Source organism: Corvus cornix, chromosome 2 (assembly GCF_000738735.6).
Source record: "Corvus cornix cornix isolate S_Up_H32 chromosome 2, ASM73873v5, whole genome shotgun sequence".
NCBI classification, from domain to species: Eukaryota; Metazoa; Chordata; class Aves; order Passeriformes; family Corvidae; genus Corvus; species Corvus cornix.
The window spans coordinates 111,304,724-111,322,137 of record NC_046333.1 but is presented as its reverse complement, the minus strand read 5'-3'; the positions used below and the strand labels follow the sequence as shown (position 1 = coordinate 111,322,137).

Here is a 17,414-nt window from a genome sequence, read left to right as displayed (position 1 = left end):
AGCTACTTTGGATTGACTGGTCATTTACATACATACTTATTTCCCTTATAGACTTATACAAGAGCCAATTTTTCACATTTAGAAGACAAAGCCTTTTAGCAGTTTTGGTGTATGGGAGAGTTTGGTTTTGTTTGTCTCCTTCTTTCATAAACCTGTCAGTACAGCAGACTCTGTGCAGAATAACAAGTCTTACTGTTTTTACTCCGGCACATGCAATCTGCCCTCAAGAACCCAGCCCCTGTTAATGTTGCAGATAAGCTCTCTTCAAACTGTGCCACTTGCTGTAGCAGCAGCCTCCCAGTAGCTGTTTTTCTTTGGAATGACCAGAGTGTCCTTCAGATGAGCCTGAAAGAACAATTGGCACATCTCCTGTCTTGCATAAACTCACACTCTTCGCATCAAAGGCTCCTGAGACGGCAACTATCAGATATTTTCAGGCACGACTGCTTTAGTAAACAGTGCTAGATATAAAACACATGTACAAAAGCATTTTTGGGGCTCTAAATAAAACTTGTGAAAACATAGTCCTTATTTCCCAGGCATGAACTCATTTAACAAAGCCTTTGTGTTTTCATCAAGATTAGTCAGCTATTGGAAGTCCCCATAACAAGATATTACTGAACTGAACATGCCCAAGGTGAATCAAGGTAGTAACTTGTGGAACAAATGAGCAGTTGCATAGTGCCTGCAGCTGAAGCATCCACCATCAGCTGAAAGCAGGTCTGTCTCTCCCAAGCCACCGAGCAGTTTTACGTATGCTGGTGGTGTAAGTCCAATTTTTCTCCCTTTTTGGTAGTCAGATTACTTATTAACTCACATAGCAAAAATCCGAGATTCAACCTACGCTTTCCCATAAGATTGATGTCCCTTCAGGGCCTATCTCAGAGTCTGCTGCACTCTGCTGCTACTCTCTTACGCCCTTCCATTCCTGGTCAAAACATGCCACACCTTCCACATGAGTCAACAAAGCAGGGCAGCATCTCCTGCAGCAAGCAGGGAGGGAGGCAAGAGGAGAGACTGGCTGTGTAAACACAGTCCATCCTTCAGCAGTGGACAGGATGCTCAGAGAAATGCAGCCTTGGTCAAAAATATTACCAGGACAATGCAACAAGCTGCACTTGATCTTGAATTCACTGGAATTCAGGTGAATTCAAGTGACCAGAATGCAAGGTCACTTCTGGTGAAATACTCACAGGGATAAATTCCAAATCCCCCAGATAGTTAGTTAGCATATGCAAGACAGCTGGAAGTCTTTACAACACTCTCAAATTACACTGTTTGGCACCTTATCAAACTAAAGGCCTTTTGCCTGTCGAGAGCACAAGCACATCATTTTACTTCACGTTGTTCTGTTTTCCCTCGGCGTGACGTGTTGGTTGTGAGAAACTGCTGTATCCAAGACAAGATGTCAGGGTTCAGCTTTCCTACTCCTTTCTGATGACAAATTGATGTTGAAGTTTAATTTCCAGGATATGAAAATTATCAAGATAACATACTTTGACATACAAGACATGTAAAGAAAAATATAACTGAGCCTGTCCCAGCTTTAACCAGGTGACCTGAAGCTACTCTGGGAAGTGCAGTATTTTTAAACCCAGGAACAATTCTGCTTTCCTTATTCAGCACAGATGCTTAGAATCTTCCTTGTTTGAAGTGCTGTGTTCTTTCCCTTACTATTCCATGCAGGAAAACAGGATGTTCAAGTCAATGTAACAGCTCTCTGACACTAAGAACTCAGTAAGTCCAGGAACACAAGTTACTGCTTCCTTTATAGTCGTTTTGTAAAACTGGAATAAGGCCACTGTTTTGTCAGTCCCTGTCCCAGAAGAAATAGCCCTGTCTGTACTTGATATCAACAGAAAGGCATCCTGTAGCATGGCAAGAGAATCCAACTCAAAGAGTTCTTATGTTTATACACACATACACAGAGCTATTTATTTGACTGCTGTGAGTGCACTCCATGGGGTGAGCTGGGAGTGAAACCCCTCCGTGTTCAATGTGATGCGCAAGTGGACAATGGGAGATGCCTGAGCAAAGTACTGGGCTCATGCCAGGGACTTGAACCAAAAGGCAAACCCAACAAGAAGTGGATATAAACTGGAGACAGCAAAAAATTTCTTCAGCTTCAGAAGTCACAAAATTAGACAACTAGAAAAGATGGGAGGGAAGGACCCTACTGCACAGGATACATAGGGCATGGAAGGTATATATTATTAAATAGCTTTAATCTCACCCACCAGATTTCTGTCCTGTCAGTAAGTGCTTTTTCTTGTCACATTTATTTTTATGTTCTAATAAAATCAGTTTTGTGGGCTGCAAGCCCCTAACACCTCACTTACGCTTATATGAAAGAGTGTGTGGTTCCCCCATGAAGCTCAGGCCCTGCTGCAGCACCCTGCAAGCACACAGGCTGATACCCAGCTCCCACTGATTACTTCTGAGTGGGCTCTCCAGCACTTTCCAGGACCAGCCCATATGCTTAGGGCTATGAGTAAAGCAGAAATGCCTTTCAGTTTTACCTCAGACATAATTCTGAACAAATCTTTACTTGCAATTTCAAATTTTAAACAGGTCATCAGGAAAAGCAACACATATAAACACTGCACTGTACAGCAGGATATATGCAGGAAACTGAGAGGCCACCAATCTTAGTGGATTTAAATGGGTACAGTTAGGCTACTGCAGAACAGACACATTTTATTTGTGATTTATTATGTATCACTGAAACCAATAAAACCTGAAATAAGACCTTCACCGTCACACATCAGAAGGCAGCACTTCAATTTCTTGCAGTAGCACACAGTGAATGCTGGAACAAAGCACCATCAATCCTTCTGTGCCACATTGTTTTAATGGACAGAACTGTACCAGTAGCTACGCGTTCCTTTCAAAGGGACACCAGAGATATCTCTGCCATCCATCAGACAAGTGCTTCTTGTTGGTCTGTTCCACAGCTACATAATAAGTTCCCTGTCATCTGACAAGCCCATGATAGGACTTCTCTGTCTGGTTTTCTACCATGATCACATGTTGCCTGTAGTCCCTGCATCCCAATGAAAGATTTTTGCTGCAGCAGAGACAATGCATCACCCTAAAGTCATAGACAGGATGCTAAGCACATCCTTCACCTGATGTGGCCTTCAAGTGTTTTACAACACACCTCAGAAACATTGTTTCAGGCCAAGTGACATCTGACTGGGAGTTATATTTCTTTCTCTGTTTATTATTTAGATCTCACTTATCTAAGGAGTTTTCATTGTATACCACATCCTTTACAACTCCCCTTCCAGCTTGCACAAAGGAGTTAATTTCAGTCTTCTTCATTATGTTGGAAATTGTTGTCTATATGCATGACTGTCAGGTGGAAAAAAACTGAAAAATTGCAAGTCTACAAGATTTACTGTTTAAACTCAGCAACTTGGTTTGACTGCAACTAAACTAGGGCAACAAAAGCCAGCTGTCTCTGTCCTCTGACAGCACTGCCCTGAAAAAAAATACATTATTTAAGGTCATCAAATAATGTTAAAGAAACTGCAGTTATTTTAAGATCTGTAGAGCATTCTGATTTAATCTAAATAAATGACAGTTGAACAGAGGAATCCATAGAGCAGTAAGGCATCCAGCTGAGCAGGGTCAGTTTGGGTCTTCTCAGCAGTACAGGTAAAATAGACTTTGGTTGTGACCCAGGAATGTAGAGAAAAATGCCTTTCTATTTTCATCCATTGGTGGTAGTGGAAGAGATGACTGTGCAGGGCCAGCAAGGTTTAAAGGCTGGGCCCAGATTCAGAAGCTGCAGTTGTGAGAGGGCCTTTCCCCTTCCACTCTGCCCTCCCCATTCTCCTGGGCGTCCACGTCGTCCCTTCGGATCCTCTCAAGCCGTCCACACCAGACTCTTCTCCACAACCAGCCCTGCACTCATCCCAACAAAACCTGCAAGCCACCCCACATCCCACCTCCAGCTCAGCTCTGAAGAGACTGGGGTTGCCATGCATGAGTTAAGGAGGGAGAATCCAGAGCCAGACTCAATTTTAGCATCCACTTACATATTCTAAATTTTCTGCTGAAATCTTCTGATAGCAGAAGTTTTGAAATGTGAAGGGACTAACAGAATACCACGTCAAGGTAATGCCACTGCCAGTGTGAGTCTTCATACAGTGCCTCAAAGGAGTTACAAGGAAGTTACAAGAGATTGCCATCGGCCATCGTCCTCTTCATTACTCAGCGCACCACCAAGAAGTCTTCCTACATTTAGTACATAAGTGGCTCCAAAAATCAAATCAGAAAAGGAAGATGGCACCCAAAGGCTTGTAATTTGGCCACTCAAAAGTAGCCTTTTGAAGATTTATCTAAATTTATCAAATAAAATAAGTAATCAGCCACAGGACAGTCAGTGTCACTTGAGTAATTTGTGTTGAATAGCAGGTGTCAGAATTATGCTAGATAAGTATTGCATAAATATTGCTTTCCAAGTCATTTTAATCCCTGCTTGGGGGAGTGACCAAATTTACAAACATGTTAAGCTATGCAATGATGTCAAAAATTAAGTAACTCTGCATTACCCACTTGAAAAAGCTTCAACTCTCTCCCTGATTCAGAAAACCCAGCCGAAAGTATCCAAGAGTAGAGACACCTAAAACTATCTGCCAGTACTGACAGTATTGTCCTCCTCCTTCATCTCCTCAATCTACTGTACTAGAACAATAAGACATCAGCAAATATTTTTTAAGACTTTAATCAACACAAGGCACTTAAAATAAACACAATGCACTTAAAAATACCTATGGACAATCTAACTGCAGCATGTCAATCTCCCGGAAGCATGGCAGTGGAAAAAGCCAAGGGCCCGCCCTTGCAGGAGATGCTGTGCTGTCAAACAAGACTCTTCTCACCACAATCCAGCACAGCCACAATTTGCCACATATCAGTAAAAACATATGGTAGACAGCAGAAGTGACCACACTGCTCAAGTCAAGCATCCTACAAGTTTAACATTGACAGCAGAAGCTCTGAAAAAAAACCCACAGCATTAGCAAGGTGGAAAATGTGTCCATTCAAATGTAAGATGCATTTATTTTCTCATGTCTCTAATCACACAAAGTCAAAGTGCTCTGACAGTGTCTCCAACTTGCATCATGACATTTTGCCCAAGAGGCCAGCAGTCAACTTTTGTCAATACATTACTTCACAGTTTTGCTTACAATTTGAAAAAGAGAACCCATCAAGAGCACCAGTTTTGTGGAAAACATTACTTCGGTTATTTCTGTAGCCCATGGTAGTTATTCCAGAATATGCTCAGACCACTGGTAGACTACTGACCCTCAAATATTCCCATGTTTTGGATACAATTAGTAACAAAAAATATTAGTGACTTCTACTCCTTCTATATTGAAGGCTTGTAAAAGAAAACTTGTTACTCTTCTCTGATCTAGTTATGTACAGATGAAGTAATTGGGGAAGAAAGTTAAGACACTTGTATCTGGTTGCTTATTAAGTTTTCAAAGAAATCCATCCACACGTCCTTTCATTTTCCCAGCAGCCTGGAAGGAGCTCCTAAAAAGTACTTTCAAGGTTCATTCCCTGCTCTCCAGTTCCTCACAGTTCTGCTTTACCATCACACCAGCAATAAGCCCAGAGTTAGGTAACCAGTTTAATGAGATAGGTATTTTTTATGCTGACCAGTGTTCTTGCCACATCCATGCTACACCCCCTGCACTGCTGTGATCACTTTTTCATACACTACATTTAACTTCAGTTAAAGACTATGAAAGATTTCACTCAGACATCTTGTAAACTGATAGAAACCTGTCCTCAGAAATACTGTACCAACATGAACACCTGTGTTCAAGAGCAAACAAACTTTTATGGCACCTGATCTCATTGAGGAACATCCACAGTCACTCACGAGGCCTCTGCTGAACAGAGTAACTCATAAGCAATCCTGTGCATGTATATATAAGGAAACTGTGATACAGTAGAAAACAAAAATTATAGCAGGATTTTTGGGTGTATCAAAAAAAGTCATGACTAAGCCACAGCAATTGCACAATGAAGCATAGCATATCTTTTATTTGTATGCTTGAGAAGTTAATATTGGTATGACTGACAAACAGCAGCACAATTACAACAGCCACATTAACCTCAGTGTTGTGGGCAGGTGGTGCAAACTAGCCCTCAAAGTCATCAGTCTTGAAAGCATAATTACCCTATGACAACCAACAACCTCTCCAGGCTTGGGGATGCTTTTTTAAGGCTGTTTTTTCTCCATTTGAGTTAGTGATACAGGATTACAAAGCTATAAAGAACAAAACCTCAATCACACATGGCAGAGAAAACACAGGCCTTTGAAATGACAGTAATACTCCATTCTCTGACAGAGAAATATTAGGTGTAAAAAAGGAATTAAAGTAGTAAAGCAGACTCCATGACTTACCTTACCTTGCTGTCTCAAAGGTTCATTTAGAGGAGTATCCCCAGTACGGGAACCTTTAAGAAGCCTTGACATGGTAGGATTGGTATTCTGTTTTAAGCTAAAAACCAGTTAAATGAAACTGCCTGTTGTCATAGACTGGTAGAAAAGAGCTTCCCTTAGATATCTTCCCTTTATAAACCTCACCATGGGTGTGGCTAAATGACTAGCTCCACCTTTCATCCTATTTAGAAACCCTACCAAAAAAAAAAAAAAAACAAACCACCACTTCTCTGAAGCTATATAATTATTTTATCAACTTATCATGTGGTGGTTTGGGTTTGTTTTTTTTTTTTTTAAGTGGATAACTAGTTGACAGTTTCACAAGCTGACGGGGAAAATGTAGACAAAATTAAATTTGTGTCCCATATTTGCAGTTCCTGCAACATCTTGGTATTTGGTCTGCAAACATCTGGTCGGTGAACTTGCTCAGTTGTTTGCTTTTTAAAAGCAGTGTTGTAACAACCTGAGGGAAGTCTACCAGCTTGGAGTATTTATTGGTATTAGAGATGCATTATATTGAAAAGCAGCATATCTCTGAACTTGCAATAATTTCCAGTTGCATCACCTCAAGACAAGCCTCCACCACCAGTGAAGGCTCTTGTTTTCAGCACTTCCAGAGTGAAGATGATGCAACACAAAAGCCCTTTGCATGACTCATTAAATTGCACACACGCCTTCACTATGGAGGGGCCACCAATAACAATTAGAATCTGTTCTTTTGTCCTCTAAGTACTCTATATTTTAAAACCCCTCAACTTTCTTTTCTCTCAAAGCCTAACTCAAGAGGGTGGGCCGATGGATCAGGACGTTGCCACTAAGGCAATACTGCCTGCAGAGTTTTATATTACCTCAGTGTGTAATACAAACACAGCCAGGTGGCTGCACTCCTGTCTCTTAGTTTTTCGTACTATCCCTACTGTTCAAGCATACAAGTATGAGGAACCATAAACACAGGGCTTAAATTTGGGGTTTCTTTTTCACTGAATAGTTGAGGTTATCCTGGCACTCCTGAAGGAGGCTGGGTGTGAAATTAGAGTTCTTGAGGTGTCTGGCAGGAGTTCAACTATGCTTCTATCATCTGGGTTTGCTTTCAAGGGAGCGATTAGGAAATTATGTTCTTGTTAACAAGATCTGTGCAAGTAATGACTATTATACCCAACATTTCCTGTATTTAAGCTGAAGTGATTGTTCCATCTTGATACAAAGAACAGAGGTATTTTCTTGAGAATTCGTGACTTGGGTCAAATCTTAACTTTAAAGAGTACTACAAGAAGAAAGTTCATCCCTTTTCACAGTACCAGGCCATTTCTGTCTGATAATGCTAACTGGTGCTTAAAAAATACATATCCATGTGGAACTTTTACTTCAATATTAGACAATCCCAGATGTCAGACAAAGGAAGAAAGCCACCTTTATTGCAACAGGAAATGTTACATAATAAAATACAGCATTCACTTTTCACTGCTTTTGTACTTCTGCAGGTAGGATAAAGCATCTTTGACTTTAAAATCCATATTTAAAGGACAGATACCTATGTCTCTTGCTGTGGCTGGAAGTCTGTAGTCACATGCTCTACTGTATGTGAATACAGAGACTCTGCAGCATTCTCCAAGGCTAATAAAACCATTTCAGTCCTTAGAGAAAGTCTGATGATTCTGAGGAAAAGATAAATTTTGAATGAGGTCACAAACATAACATACAAGAGAAAACAAAGCAGTTCTATTGAAACTCAGAGTTGGGAGAAATTGAGACAAACTCATTTTCTTTCCAATCTGTGAGGTTCTCTAGCAGAGGTGCTCCCTCTGGGCCAGCTTCCTCTCTTTCCACTTCAGCAACGACTGACTAAACAGGTCAGCTCTGACATTCTTGGTTATCACTTCTCTTGAATTGATGTTCCCAGACAGAATGGGGAAACCCACAGGTGTGGGTGAAAGGAGGAGGAGTATCACAGGAGATGAGCAAGAGCAGAAATCAGGGTAGGAGTACTAGAATGTTGTGTTCAGTGCAGTTCACACTGTACAGATGCACCTCCCAGGCTAGGGCTTGGAACCATGCTCTATTTAGAAATACAGTACTGGGAAGATACCAGAGATGATGCTTTGACTTCCAAAGGACTTGCTCCTTCAGCTGGTAGTACCTATATCCCAATAGTGAAACTTGAAATGGTGAAATGGAGTATAGTCTCATCTGTAGCAGCTAGCAAATAAAATCAATAGATAAAACACTCAGTGCCTGGGATTCATTCCTAATAATCACCATGCATGGAAAAAAGAAGTCTGAAGCCTTGTTTTCTGACAATGACCAACAGCTCTTACAAAGACAATGGCACACCTGCACTGCCTGACAGAGCTACTTTATTGCTGGCAATAAAATAATGGCAAACACAGCATTATGCAGCTGTAAGCGTAATCACACCTTTTGCCATTATAACCAGAGGGAATTGCTAAAACTTAGGTGACCAAACCATATTTTGGCAGCCAAAAGCAGGAGAGGTGAGTACATGCCTGCAAGCAAGGGGCTGGTGGGTTGGTCTTTACTGAGGAGGCACTTCAGCAGTACCTGTACTGATAATTGCTGTTGCCAGCTGCTTCCATGCAAAGGCCAGCCTTAGAAACACATTTGCTTTCTTGAGCAAGGACAGTTACAAGAGCTCCTCTAAATCTGCCTGTACTTAGCAAGGAAGCAATGTTTTAAAGCACAGAGTTAATCTGCCTGCTGACATTTCATGTTCAGGGGAAAACTTACGACTGACTTTCAGTCCTGATTTGTTTCATAGTCCCCTCCCTCTTCATGGTCCCCCTAAATCAAAAGTTCTTGTTTGGATAAAGCAGTGTGTTCAACCTCTGAGCACAGAGGCTGCTTCTCATTCCTCTTGGTCAGGCACAGCATTTTCTGGCTCTGCTGCACAGCTGGGCTAAGGTTAACCTGTGATACCCCTTTCCTACTGAACCCATGGCCAGGCTGGGAAACAAGAGAGAGTTGTCAAAGAGCAACCAAGGCTCTGCCTGGTAAAAGTTGGGGTTCAGGTGCACAGCAGCCTGAGCGGGGAGTCTCTGTGGCACAATCAGTCAGGGTGTTTGCTGTTACCCAAAAGGCTGGTGGTCCAAGACCACCCAGAGATGAGGGCTTGGAACTGGGTAACCTCTAATGGTGCTTTACACCCCAAACCATTCTATGATGTCTTCTATGTTACTATGAAAAATGGGGGATCCTTTCAGGCAAAGGCCAGAGGAAGTTAAAAAGCAAACTGACAGAATAGAATTAGTGCCAATTTTGTGGTGAAGTCAGGATGCAGCTAGCTCAGGGGAAGAGACACATCACAGATAAAGAATGTGAAAAATCTCATAAGATCATCTTGTATGATGAGAAAGAAAGGGGCACTCCACAGGAGCAGCCTGAGAGCAGCAGTGCATGGATGCAGGGTTCTTTCCAGGAGCAAAACCAACTACCCTGAAGTGGCTGGAAGCCCAGATCTTTTGTTTTCTTAACAAAGTTTTTTTGTCATCATCTGGAATTATTTCATCTGCCCTTCAAAGGTCTTCCAAGAGACAGCCTACCTAGAGCTGCTGTTCAAAACTTCACCAAGCGTGGTTTTCCTAGGACATTCCCCAGACTGGTTTCAGCTGCACACCACAACCCCTTCTTCTACAGAAATGTATATTCCTAGAAAATTTCTGGGGCTTGCTAATGAGACATAAAGATGTTCACAACCAATTGCCAATACCTAGTCTCTTGTACCTCTAAATTTCCTGCTTTATTTTGATAATATTTCCCATTATTATGATTGACATCAAAATTCATGAGGGAATTAAAGGGTTAACGGAGTTGAAAGGAGTAGCACTGACTATAAAAAGTTACTGCAATCAATAATGTCTGAGAACTTGAGCTGCAAGAAAAAGATGCAAAAGCTAGCAGAAAAGAACTAAATTAACAGCTTTAAGTGTTAGTTTGTTTATGTTGCACGCTTTATTTGTGTCAGGGGATTTAAATACCCAATTGTTTGGCAATCATTTAGATTTACAGCAGACCTGCAGACTAACCTGTTGAAGTGGAACAGAGCTGCATGAGTGGAATGTCCTAAACCTGACTACTTACAACTCCAGGGAAACTCCAAAGCACACAATACTGGGGAGCATCAAATGCCAAGGAAACTATTTGCTCTGCTGGTGCAGTCTGGTAGCTGAAATTTAAGCAGTGATAAGTGATAAGACAGGAGCTCTCTGCTGCCTCTGTGATTAGCTTAATTACCAACAGAAGTCCCCTGTTCTCCTTGTGTATGGGTCTATTAATACTAACAATGTGCTCATGCCATCTGCCAAGGAGCCATTTCCAACTTTACAAAGCACAGCAGACAATACCTGCAGGTGCTTGGAAATGCATTTATTTGGCCACTAAATCCACAAGACTTAAACGCTGCCAAACAATATTTGCATTTTCAGGTACTCCTGCAAGACAGTGTCTTCTGAACTAATATCAGACAGGAAGAATTCCAGACTCTGATGGAAATCAAGAGAGGTATTCATCTATTGCTTCCATTTTGCTTCTTAGTCTGTGTTTTTGCATCTGGCTCACCAATATTCTTGGATTCAGAACTGTAAGGGATGCCACAATCCCAGCAGAGATGAGTCATGAGATCCAAGGTTAGTTTCAAGTGCCATATTGCAAAGAAGCTTCAAGAATGAGTGTTTCTACTTAGTCTGAATATAGCAAAGGCAAACAAAACACATTGTTTTCCTTTGATAAAATGTGACACGCATTGCTTGCAGTGTCATTCAAACTCTCTGAAGAGATTGTTACTAGTCTATATTCAACCCAGTATTAATTGAGGCATAAAATGGTTATCAGATCAAAGCCTATTTTAATAAAACTCTACTGTAAGGAGCAGCCTGAGCAGATATTCAGACATTTCACATTACAGGTTGTACAAACTAACCACGCAGAGAGACGAGAGACAGATTTCCCCTGCAGACTGTAATGATTCTATCAAGATTTACTAGATTAAAACAATTTAGGTGTCTGATAGCTGATAGACCTCTATAGTTACATCCTTGTTACCTGTCAAATTTATCCAGGATTTTTATTTTCTGACAACCTGACATTTTTATGTGGTTTGGCATTGGTAATTAGACCAACCTGGAAGTTTTTCATTTTTGCGTATGGTAGATTATCCAGTGGTAGGACCCTACTAATTTTATCATTTAAGGAAAAGAGTAGACTCAAATAAATGGTGTACTCAATATCTGAAATTGCCCTGCTGAAGAAATACTACTGGCTTCTTCCCAGAAGGGGAAAAAGTAACACGGTGAGCCATTCTCAAAAGAGACGGGGTTAAAGATTAAGCTCCTATTAAGAGAACCATTCCTAAACTTTAAATAGGACAAATTTGAAATCTGTGGCCTTTAAAGGCCCAGTGGTTGACTGTAAAACTCTTCAGCACAAGAGACAAAAGAGTTTCTGGGTCTGAGGAGGCATTCAGCCAGGATCACTGAGGCTCTTCCCACAAATTTTGTCATGTTTTCATCTTCTCTATCACATCCTCCTCCTCTTCACTACCATTGGGCATCTTTTTGGAGCACTGTGAAGAAACATCCCCTCTTTAGGGCAGCAGTTGCTGAGCATTTTTCAGCATACTTGCTCCTCCTGAAGCCGTTCTCTTGCTAGAGGGCCTCTGTTAGCAGGATTGCTTTCCTTTGGTACTTTTAAAACACTTTTTGGTCATGGCCATAATATAAATAGCACAGGGTAGCCCTGCTGCTGGCTGCTGACACTGGGCACTGCTCCTAGAACAGGTCTGTGCCTTAATCCTGCCTGTCCTGCGACTGCGCGCTGGGGCTGTGCTCCAGCTCGTCAGGGACAAACACAACATGAAATTGTTCTGAGATCCAATTAAATAATAATATGATAAATGCTTTCCCTGACAGCTTTCCTAGAACATTCTTGTTTTCGGGATCCTTTCCCTGCAGTTCAGGTTTTGCATTCTCCTCTCCCTGCTCCTGAACCCTGCTGCCAGCACCCTTTCCTCTCATCTGACTTTCCCAAAGGCAGAAGACAAGTCACTGCTGCTTCCTTACAGTCAGTGAAGCGTCTTTTCAAACCCCTTGAAAGCAACACCTTGCCTGAGGCTCTTTCCCCACCTTTCCTGGAGGCAGACTAAACCCCACTTTCTCTTGCTGCCGTGAGAGCATCCATTGCTCTGCCAGAGTTCAGCCTTCAGGTTCACTGCTCCTGGAGACAGAGGCAGTGGAGGCCATCAGCAGAGAGGATACACAGGATCCACGTGGCAAAAGCCGTAGAGGGAATTGCCCAAATCCCCTCACCTTTCCACCAGTGACAAATCAAGCCCCACTGAAACTGCAAGGATTTCACATGAGCAGTTGTAGCTTTGCTCAGAGGAGCTGGGCCAAAACAGACTTTTATGTACGCACACGTGTACCTGTACCTGCAGTAAAATAAATATTATACATAAAGGTACTGGAAGGCTCAGGATCTCACTTAAACTTCACCCAACACCACCATGTGAGCCATCATGACAGAGTTGTTTTTTGGGCCCCCTGTGACTCAGAGCAATGCTATCAACATGCTCCCACTGGGGCTCTGAATCAGCTGTGCAGAGAGTTCTCCCTCCTGTGCTTCATGCCAACATCTGCCCAGCCCAACTCGCTCTGACACAACCACTTGCAGTTTTTAACATGATATAGTATCACTCTCCAGAGTTGCCTGAGGGAAAAATGCATTCCACTCACCTAATTGCATTAGTCTAATGTTTCTCCCTCTTTTGGAATTAAGCTATTTAAATAATAAAACTTGACTGTATTAAGGTTTCAGTGTCTCAAGGCTTAAGGGAAAAAGGATCAGGATAAAAGCTATTCTAAGGTAAATTTGAATTATATGTTTCAGCCTAAGTTGTAGTAATTTTGAAAGCCCACAAGTTTGTTTTTCAACTATTAAATGTCCCAGTTTGGGTAGGAGGGATTTCTTTTTCTTCTTAGTAGCTGGTACTGTGCTCTGGTTTTTGGATTTAGTATGAGAATAATGTTGATAACACACGGATGTTTTGGTTATTCCTAAGCAGTGTTTACCCTAAGCTAAGGACTTTTCAGTATCTCTTGCTCTGCAACTGAGGAGCCGCACAAGAATCCAGGAGGGAGTACAGCAAGGACAGCATTTAATATTAGTAGTTTGTTATTATTACTATATTTTGTTTCAAACCTTAAATTGCTCTTAACCAATAAGGTTTACTTTTCCTTTCCAATCCACTGCGGGGGCAAGGAGAGAGCCGCTGCATGGTACTTAATTGCCTGCTGAGGTTAAACCACAACAATAAATTATTGTGGTTATCCATTTGGGAGAGTGGGTGTGGTGTGGTGGAGAGGATATAATTTGTTTTTTAACTCCTCCAAATATTTCACTGGAATTTGAAAGAATTTTCAAAAATAATACAGAAAAATGCCAGATAGCCAGAAGAGACAATGATAAATAGTTGAGAATACTTGGACTTGTAAGAGCTGAAAGAAACCTGATTTGAGAGCTCTATCATAAGAGGGGGGCCTTAGATTTAGAGTATCAGACTAAAACTAATAGAGGCCATTACAAACAAAATCATAAGGCTGAAATAACTATCCCAGCCCAAGACTACCAGTCACCATCATCAATGCACAGGTTATTTCCAATGCACTTCAGACAATGTCCTCCCAAGTGAATGATGCCTGCTGCCCTTGTTGACAGGAAGCTTCTCCTGCCTGAGAAGCAGTAGTGGTGGCACAAGAGACCCTTTTGCTTCTCAGAGGAAGTGGCGTGCTACAGGAGGACTTAACCTTCAAGAATCACAGAATCACAAAATTACAGGATGGGTAAGGTTGGAAAACCACCACAGTGGGCCATCTGGTCCAACCTCCCTGCTCAAGCAGGGTCATCCTAAAGCACGTGGCACAGGATTGCATCCAGTTCTTGAGTCAGTCTCTCCAGTGAGGGAGACTCCACACCCTGTCTGGGCAATCTGTTCCATTGCATGGTCGCTGCACAATAAAGTTCTTTCTCATGTTCAGGTGGAACTTCCTGTGCCTCAGTTTCTGCCCATGGCCTCTTGTCCTATCGCCTGGGACCACCGAGAAGAGCCTGGCTCTATCCTCTTGACATCCTCCCTTCAGATACTGACAGACATTGCTGAGGTCCCCTCTCAGTCATCTCTTTTCAAGGCTGAACAGGCCCAGCTCCCTCAGCCTTTCCTCATAAGAGAGATGCTCCAGCCCTTTGGTCATCTTCATAGCCCTCTGCTGGACCAACTCCAGGAGCTCCAGGCACCTGAACAGGTACCTGGTAAGTGGCCAAATGCCAAAGGTTTTAAATAAGCAGAAGACACCACCAAATGACCAAACCTGACCACCAGGCATTCTGATACAGCCTAACAGGACAATGGGCCAAGTTATACCATTGTCCCATGACACATGCCACAAAGTGAGGTTATAGAAAACTATTTACATTTTCCTGTCTTTGAAATATCTCCATATGGCATAAGTGTCTCATACACACCAAGCCTGCAAGACATTAAGTACCCCACCTGCTGCTTTCTCTGACCCCTTCCTCTCTTAATAAGCTGATCTTTTCTCCTTAGGAAACTGAAGTAGCTCATGGATTTTGTAGGCTAAGTTTGAGGCAGGTTTGCCCTCAGGAAAAGTCAAATTCATCAACGGCTAATAATTTGTGAAGCCCTTGGTTGAATCTAAATAGATTATATAGCATCTCAGTCAACTTTCCCTGCTAGGGACAGCATGAAACTTCACTACTGCAGCAGTAACATAAATCTTGAGTGTTTTTTTAAAGATGGAGAGTTTCCTGTAACTCAAACACTTCACCCACATGATAAGGAAGTAGGTGAGTTAAGGGGTCATAACCCTCCTGTCCCTCCACTTCAGGGATGATTTTCACTGCAAGGGCTTCACTAACAAGAAGCCATTCAATCTCAGCAACGGTTGCTGACGACCCCTGTGTGAGACAAAGACAGTTTGTGCTCTTTGTATCTTCTCACTCGTTGGGTAAAGGCCCACCCCGCACATAAAGACATAAACAAGGATTAAAGCAGGAGCCCCTGTACCTCAGAGCAAAGACACAGAGCGAGTGTGTGTACGCCGAGGATTTGGAGAGCATTCAGCTCGTGACCTGGGCATCCTGACATGACAGTGTGTACAGTTGCTCATACAGCTGGTGAATAATAGATAACCTCAACATGCCCTTGAGATGATACTTCTAAATACTTAGCTCTTCATGGAAGCAGTCAGAACCCTGACTAGATTCACCCCACAATAGTGTTCCTGTACAAGCTTTTATACGGTTCATTTGACTTTTAAAAGAGATTGTCTTTTGAAGAGCAAGTGCAACTTACCAAAATAACCTTTGAGCTGCACGAGGCTTTGTTTGAAATACTATTCTGCTATTCCACTTCTCAAATGTCATCTCAGTCTCAGTGTTTGTCTTCTCTTAAAAGACAGCAAAATTGTCACAGTATTTCTTGTAAAAAGTTTCCACCTTCTTTACAGCTTTAGATTTCTTGCCATGTTAAGTTATGAGCTATTATTATAATATTATTATATTATTAGCCTCTATTCATTTGCTACACAGTTTGGGGCCACAGATAAAAGGCAACTATCCCTTTGGGAAGCAATGACAAAAAGGACTATAACTCACTCACCACAGAAAGCACCAGAGGGTTGTTTGTTTGAATTATCAGAAGAAGCTGTTTAAAGTGAAAAACTGGTGGTATTGGCGGGGGGGGGGGGGGGGGGGGGGGGGGCGGGGGGGAGCCTCATTTTTTATTTTTGACACAACCTAAGGTGTGGCACTACTGCATGGGAAGCTTGTAGCTTCAGGTAATGTTTATATCTGCCCACAGTGCTGCATCCTTCCTCGCAGGAACTGTCACCCTTAGTCAGTGGATGCAGCATGCTGAATCATCAGGCTTTTAAGTGCTTTCCCTAGAATAGGATTTATTTATCACAAAGCTTTCCTACCATGCAGCACGATGAAGGAAAGCTCCCTTTTCAAGCCTCTGTTACCAGAAGATCTTTTGGATGCTTGCAGCTGAGCAGGGACATGCGAACTGGTTATATATTGAAGGATTTAAAATTCATAAACACAGCGCACCACAGAGCCAGCCAACAACTCTTCTGCTTCCCAACTATTCACAGCAACAAAACAAACACACAAACACGCTTCTCGGTCCTTCAGTCCGCTAAATACTAATTACTCTCTAGTGACGCAACTCAGCATAATACTCATGGGATTTTTCCAGCTTCACTGCCACAGGATAGCGGACTCGGTTCGACTCAGGAGATTGTTTTAGCACCGTCACAGCGCTGAAATTTCACTTCCTTTTCTTTTTTTTTTTTTTTTTTAAGCAGGGAATACTAAGCTCTTCTCTCCTTCCCCAAAGTACTTTCGGCCCCACAGGCAATGGCTGAATCAGACAGCGCCGGCCACCACCGCCCTCCGCCCCGCGCTGCCACGGCTGAAGGGATCGCGCCCGTCCCGTCCCCCGCGGGGCGAGGCGCTCGCCCGGAGCGCACAAAGCCGCGCCCGCCCGCCAGAGCCCCCGGGCGCGGGGCACCTCCCGGCCGCTCCCGGTGCCAGCGTGGCACAGCCCCGGCTCTCGCCTCACCTGCTCCGCTCCCCGCCGGCAGCAGCCGCCTCTTTCCTTTCTCCCGCCCGCCCGCTGACAGCCCGGCTTTGTCCGCCCGCCCCTCTCCGCTCCGCCCCGCGCGGGAGGTGCCACGGGAGCCGCTCCGGGCACGGCACCGGAGCCGCGGGACAGTGCCCTGCCCTGCCCTGCCCTGCCCTGCCCTGCCCTGCCCTGCCGGCAGCATCGCGCCCGGGCGGCTTCCACGCGATGGGGATCGACTACACCAACCCGCGCCTGGATGCATTTACTGCTATTATTATTATTACTTTGTTG

At 43.1% G+C, this 17,414-nt stretch overlaps 1 protein-coding gene across 2 annotated transcripts in view; it reads right to left on the bottom strand.

The window, feature by feature from the left end:
• The window catches only part of MAPRE2 (microtubule associated protein RP/EB family member 2), a 99,416-nt gene extending 82,280 nt beyond the window's left edge, over positions 1-17,136 (bottom strand). The window contains exon 1 of one of the 2 annotated variants that reach the window (XM_039549803.1): positions 17,121-17,136. Coding sequence is in view for 1 of the 2 variants with exons in the window: in XM_010401198.4 (XP_010399500.2) it covers positions 6,431-6,502 (72 nt within the window). In the remaining variant the exon portion in view is untranslated. Of the gene's footprint in view, positions 1-6,430; positions 6,528-17,120 lie in introns of those variants that run through there. The other variant, XM_010401198.4, reaches the window with a different exon arrangement.
• Between the last annotated feature and the right edge of the window lie 278 nt (positions 17,137-17,414).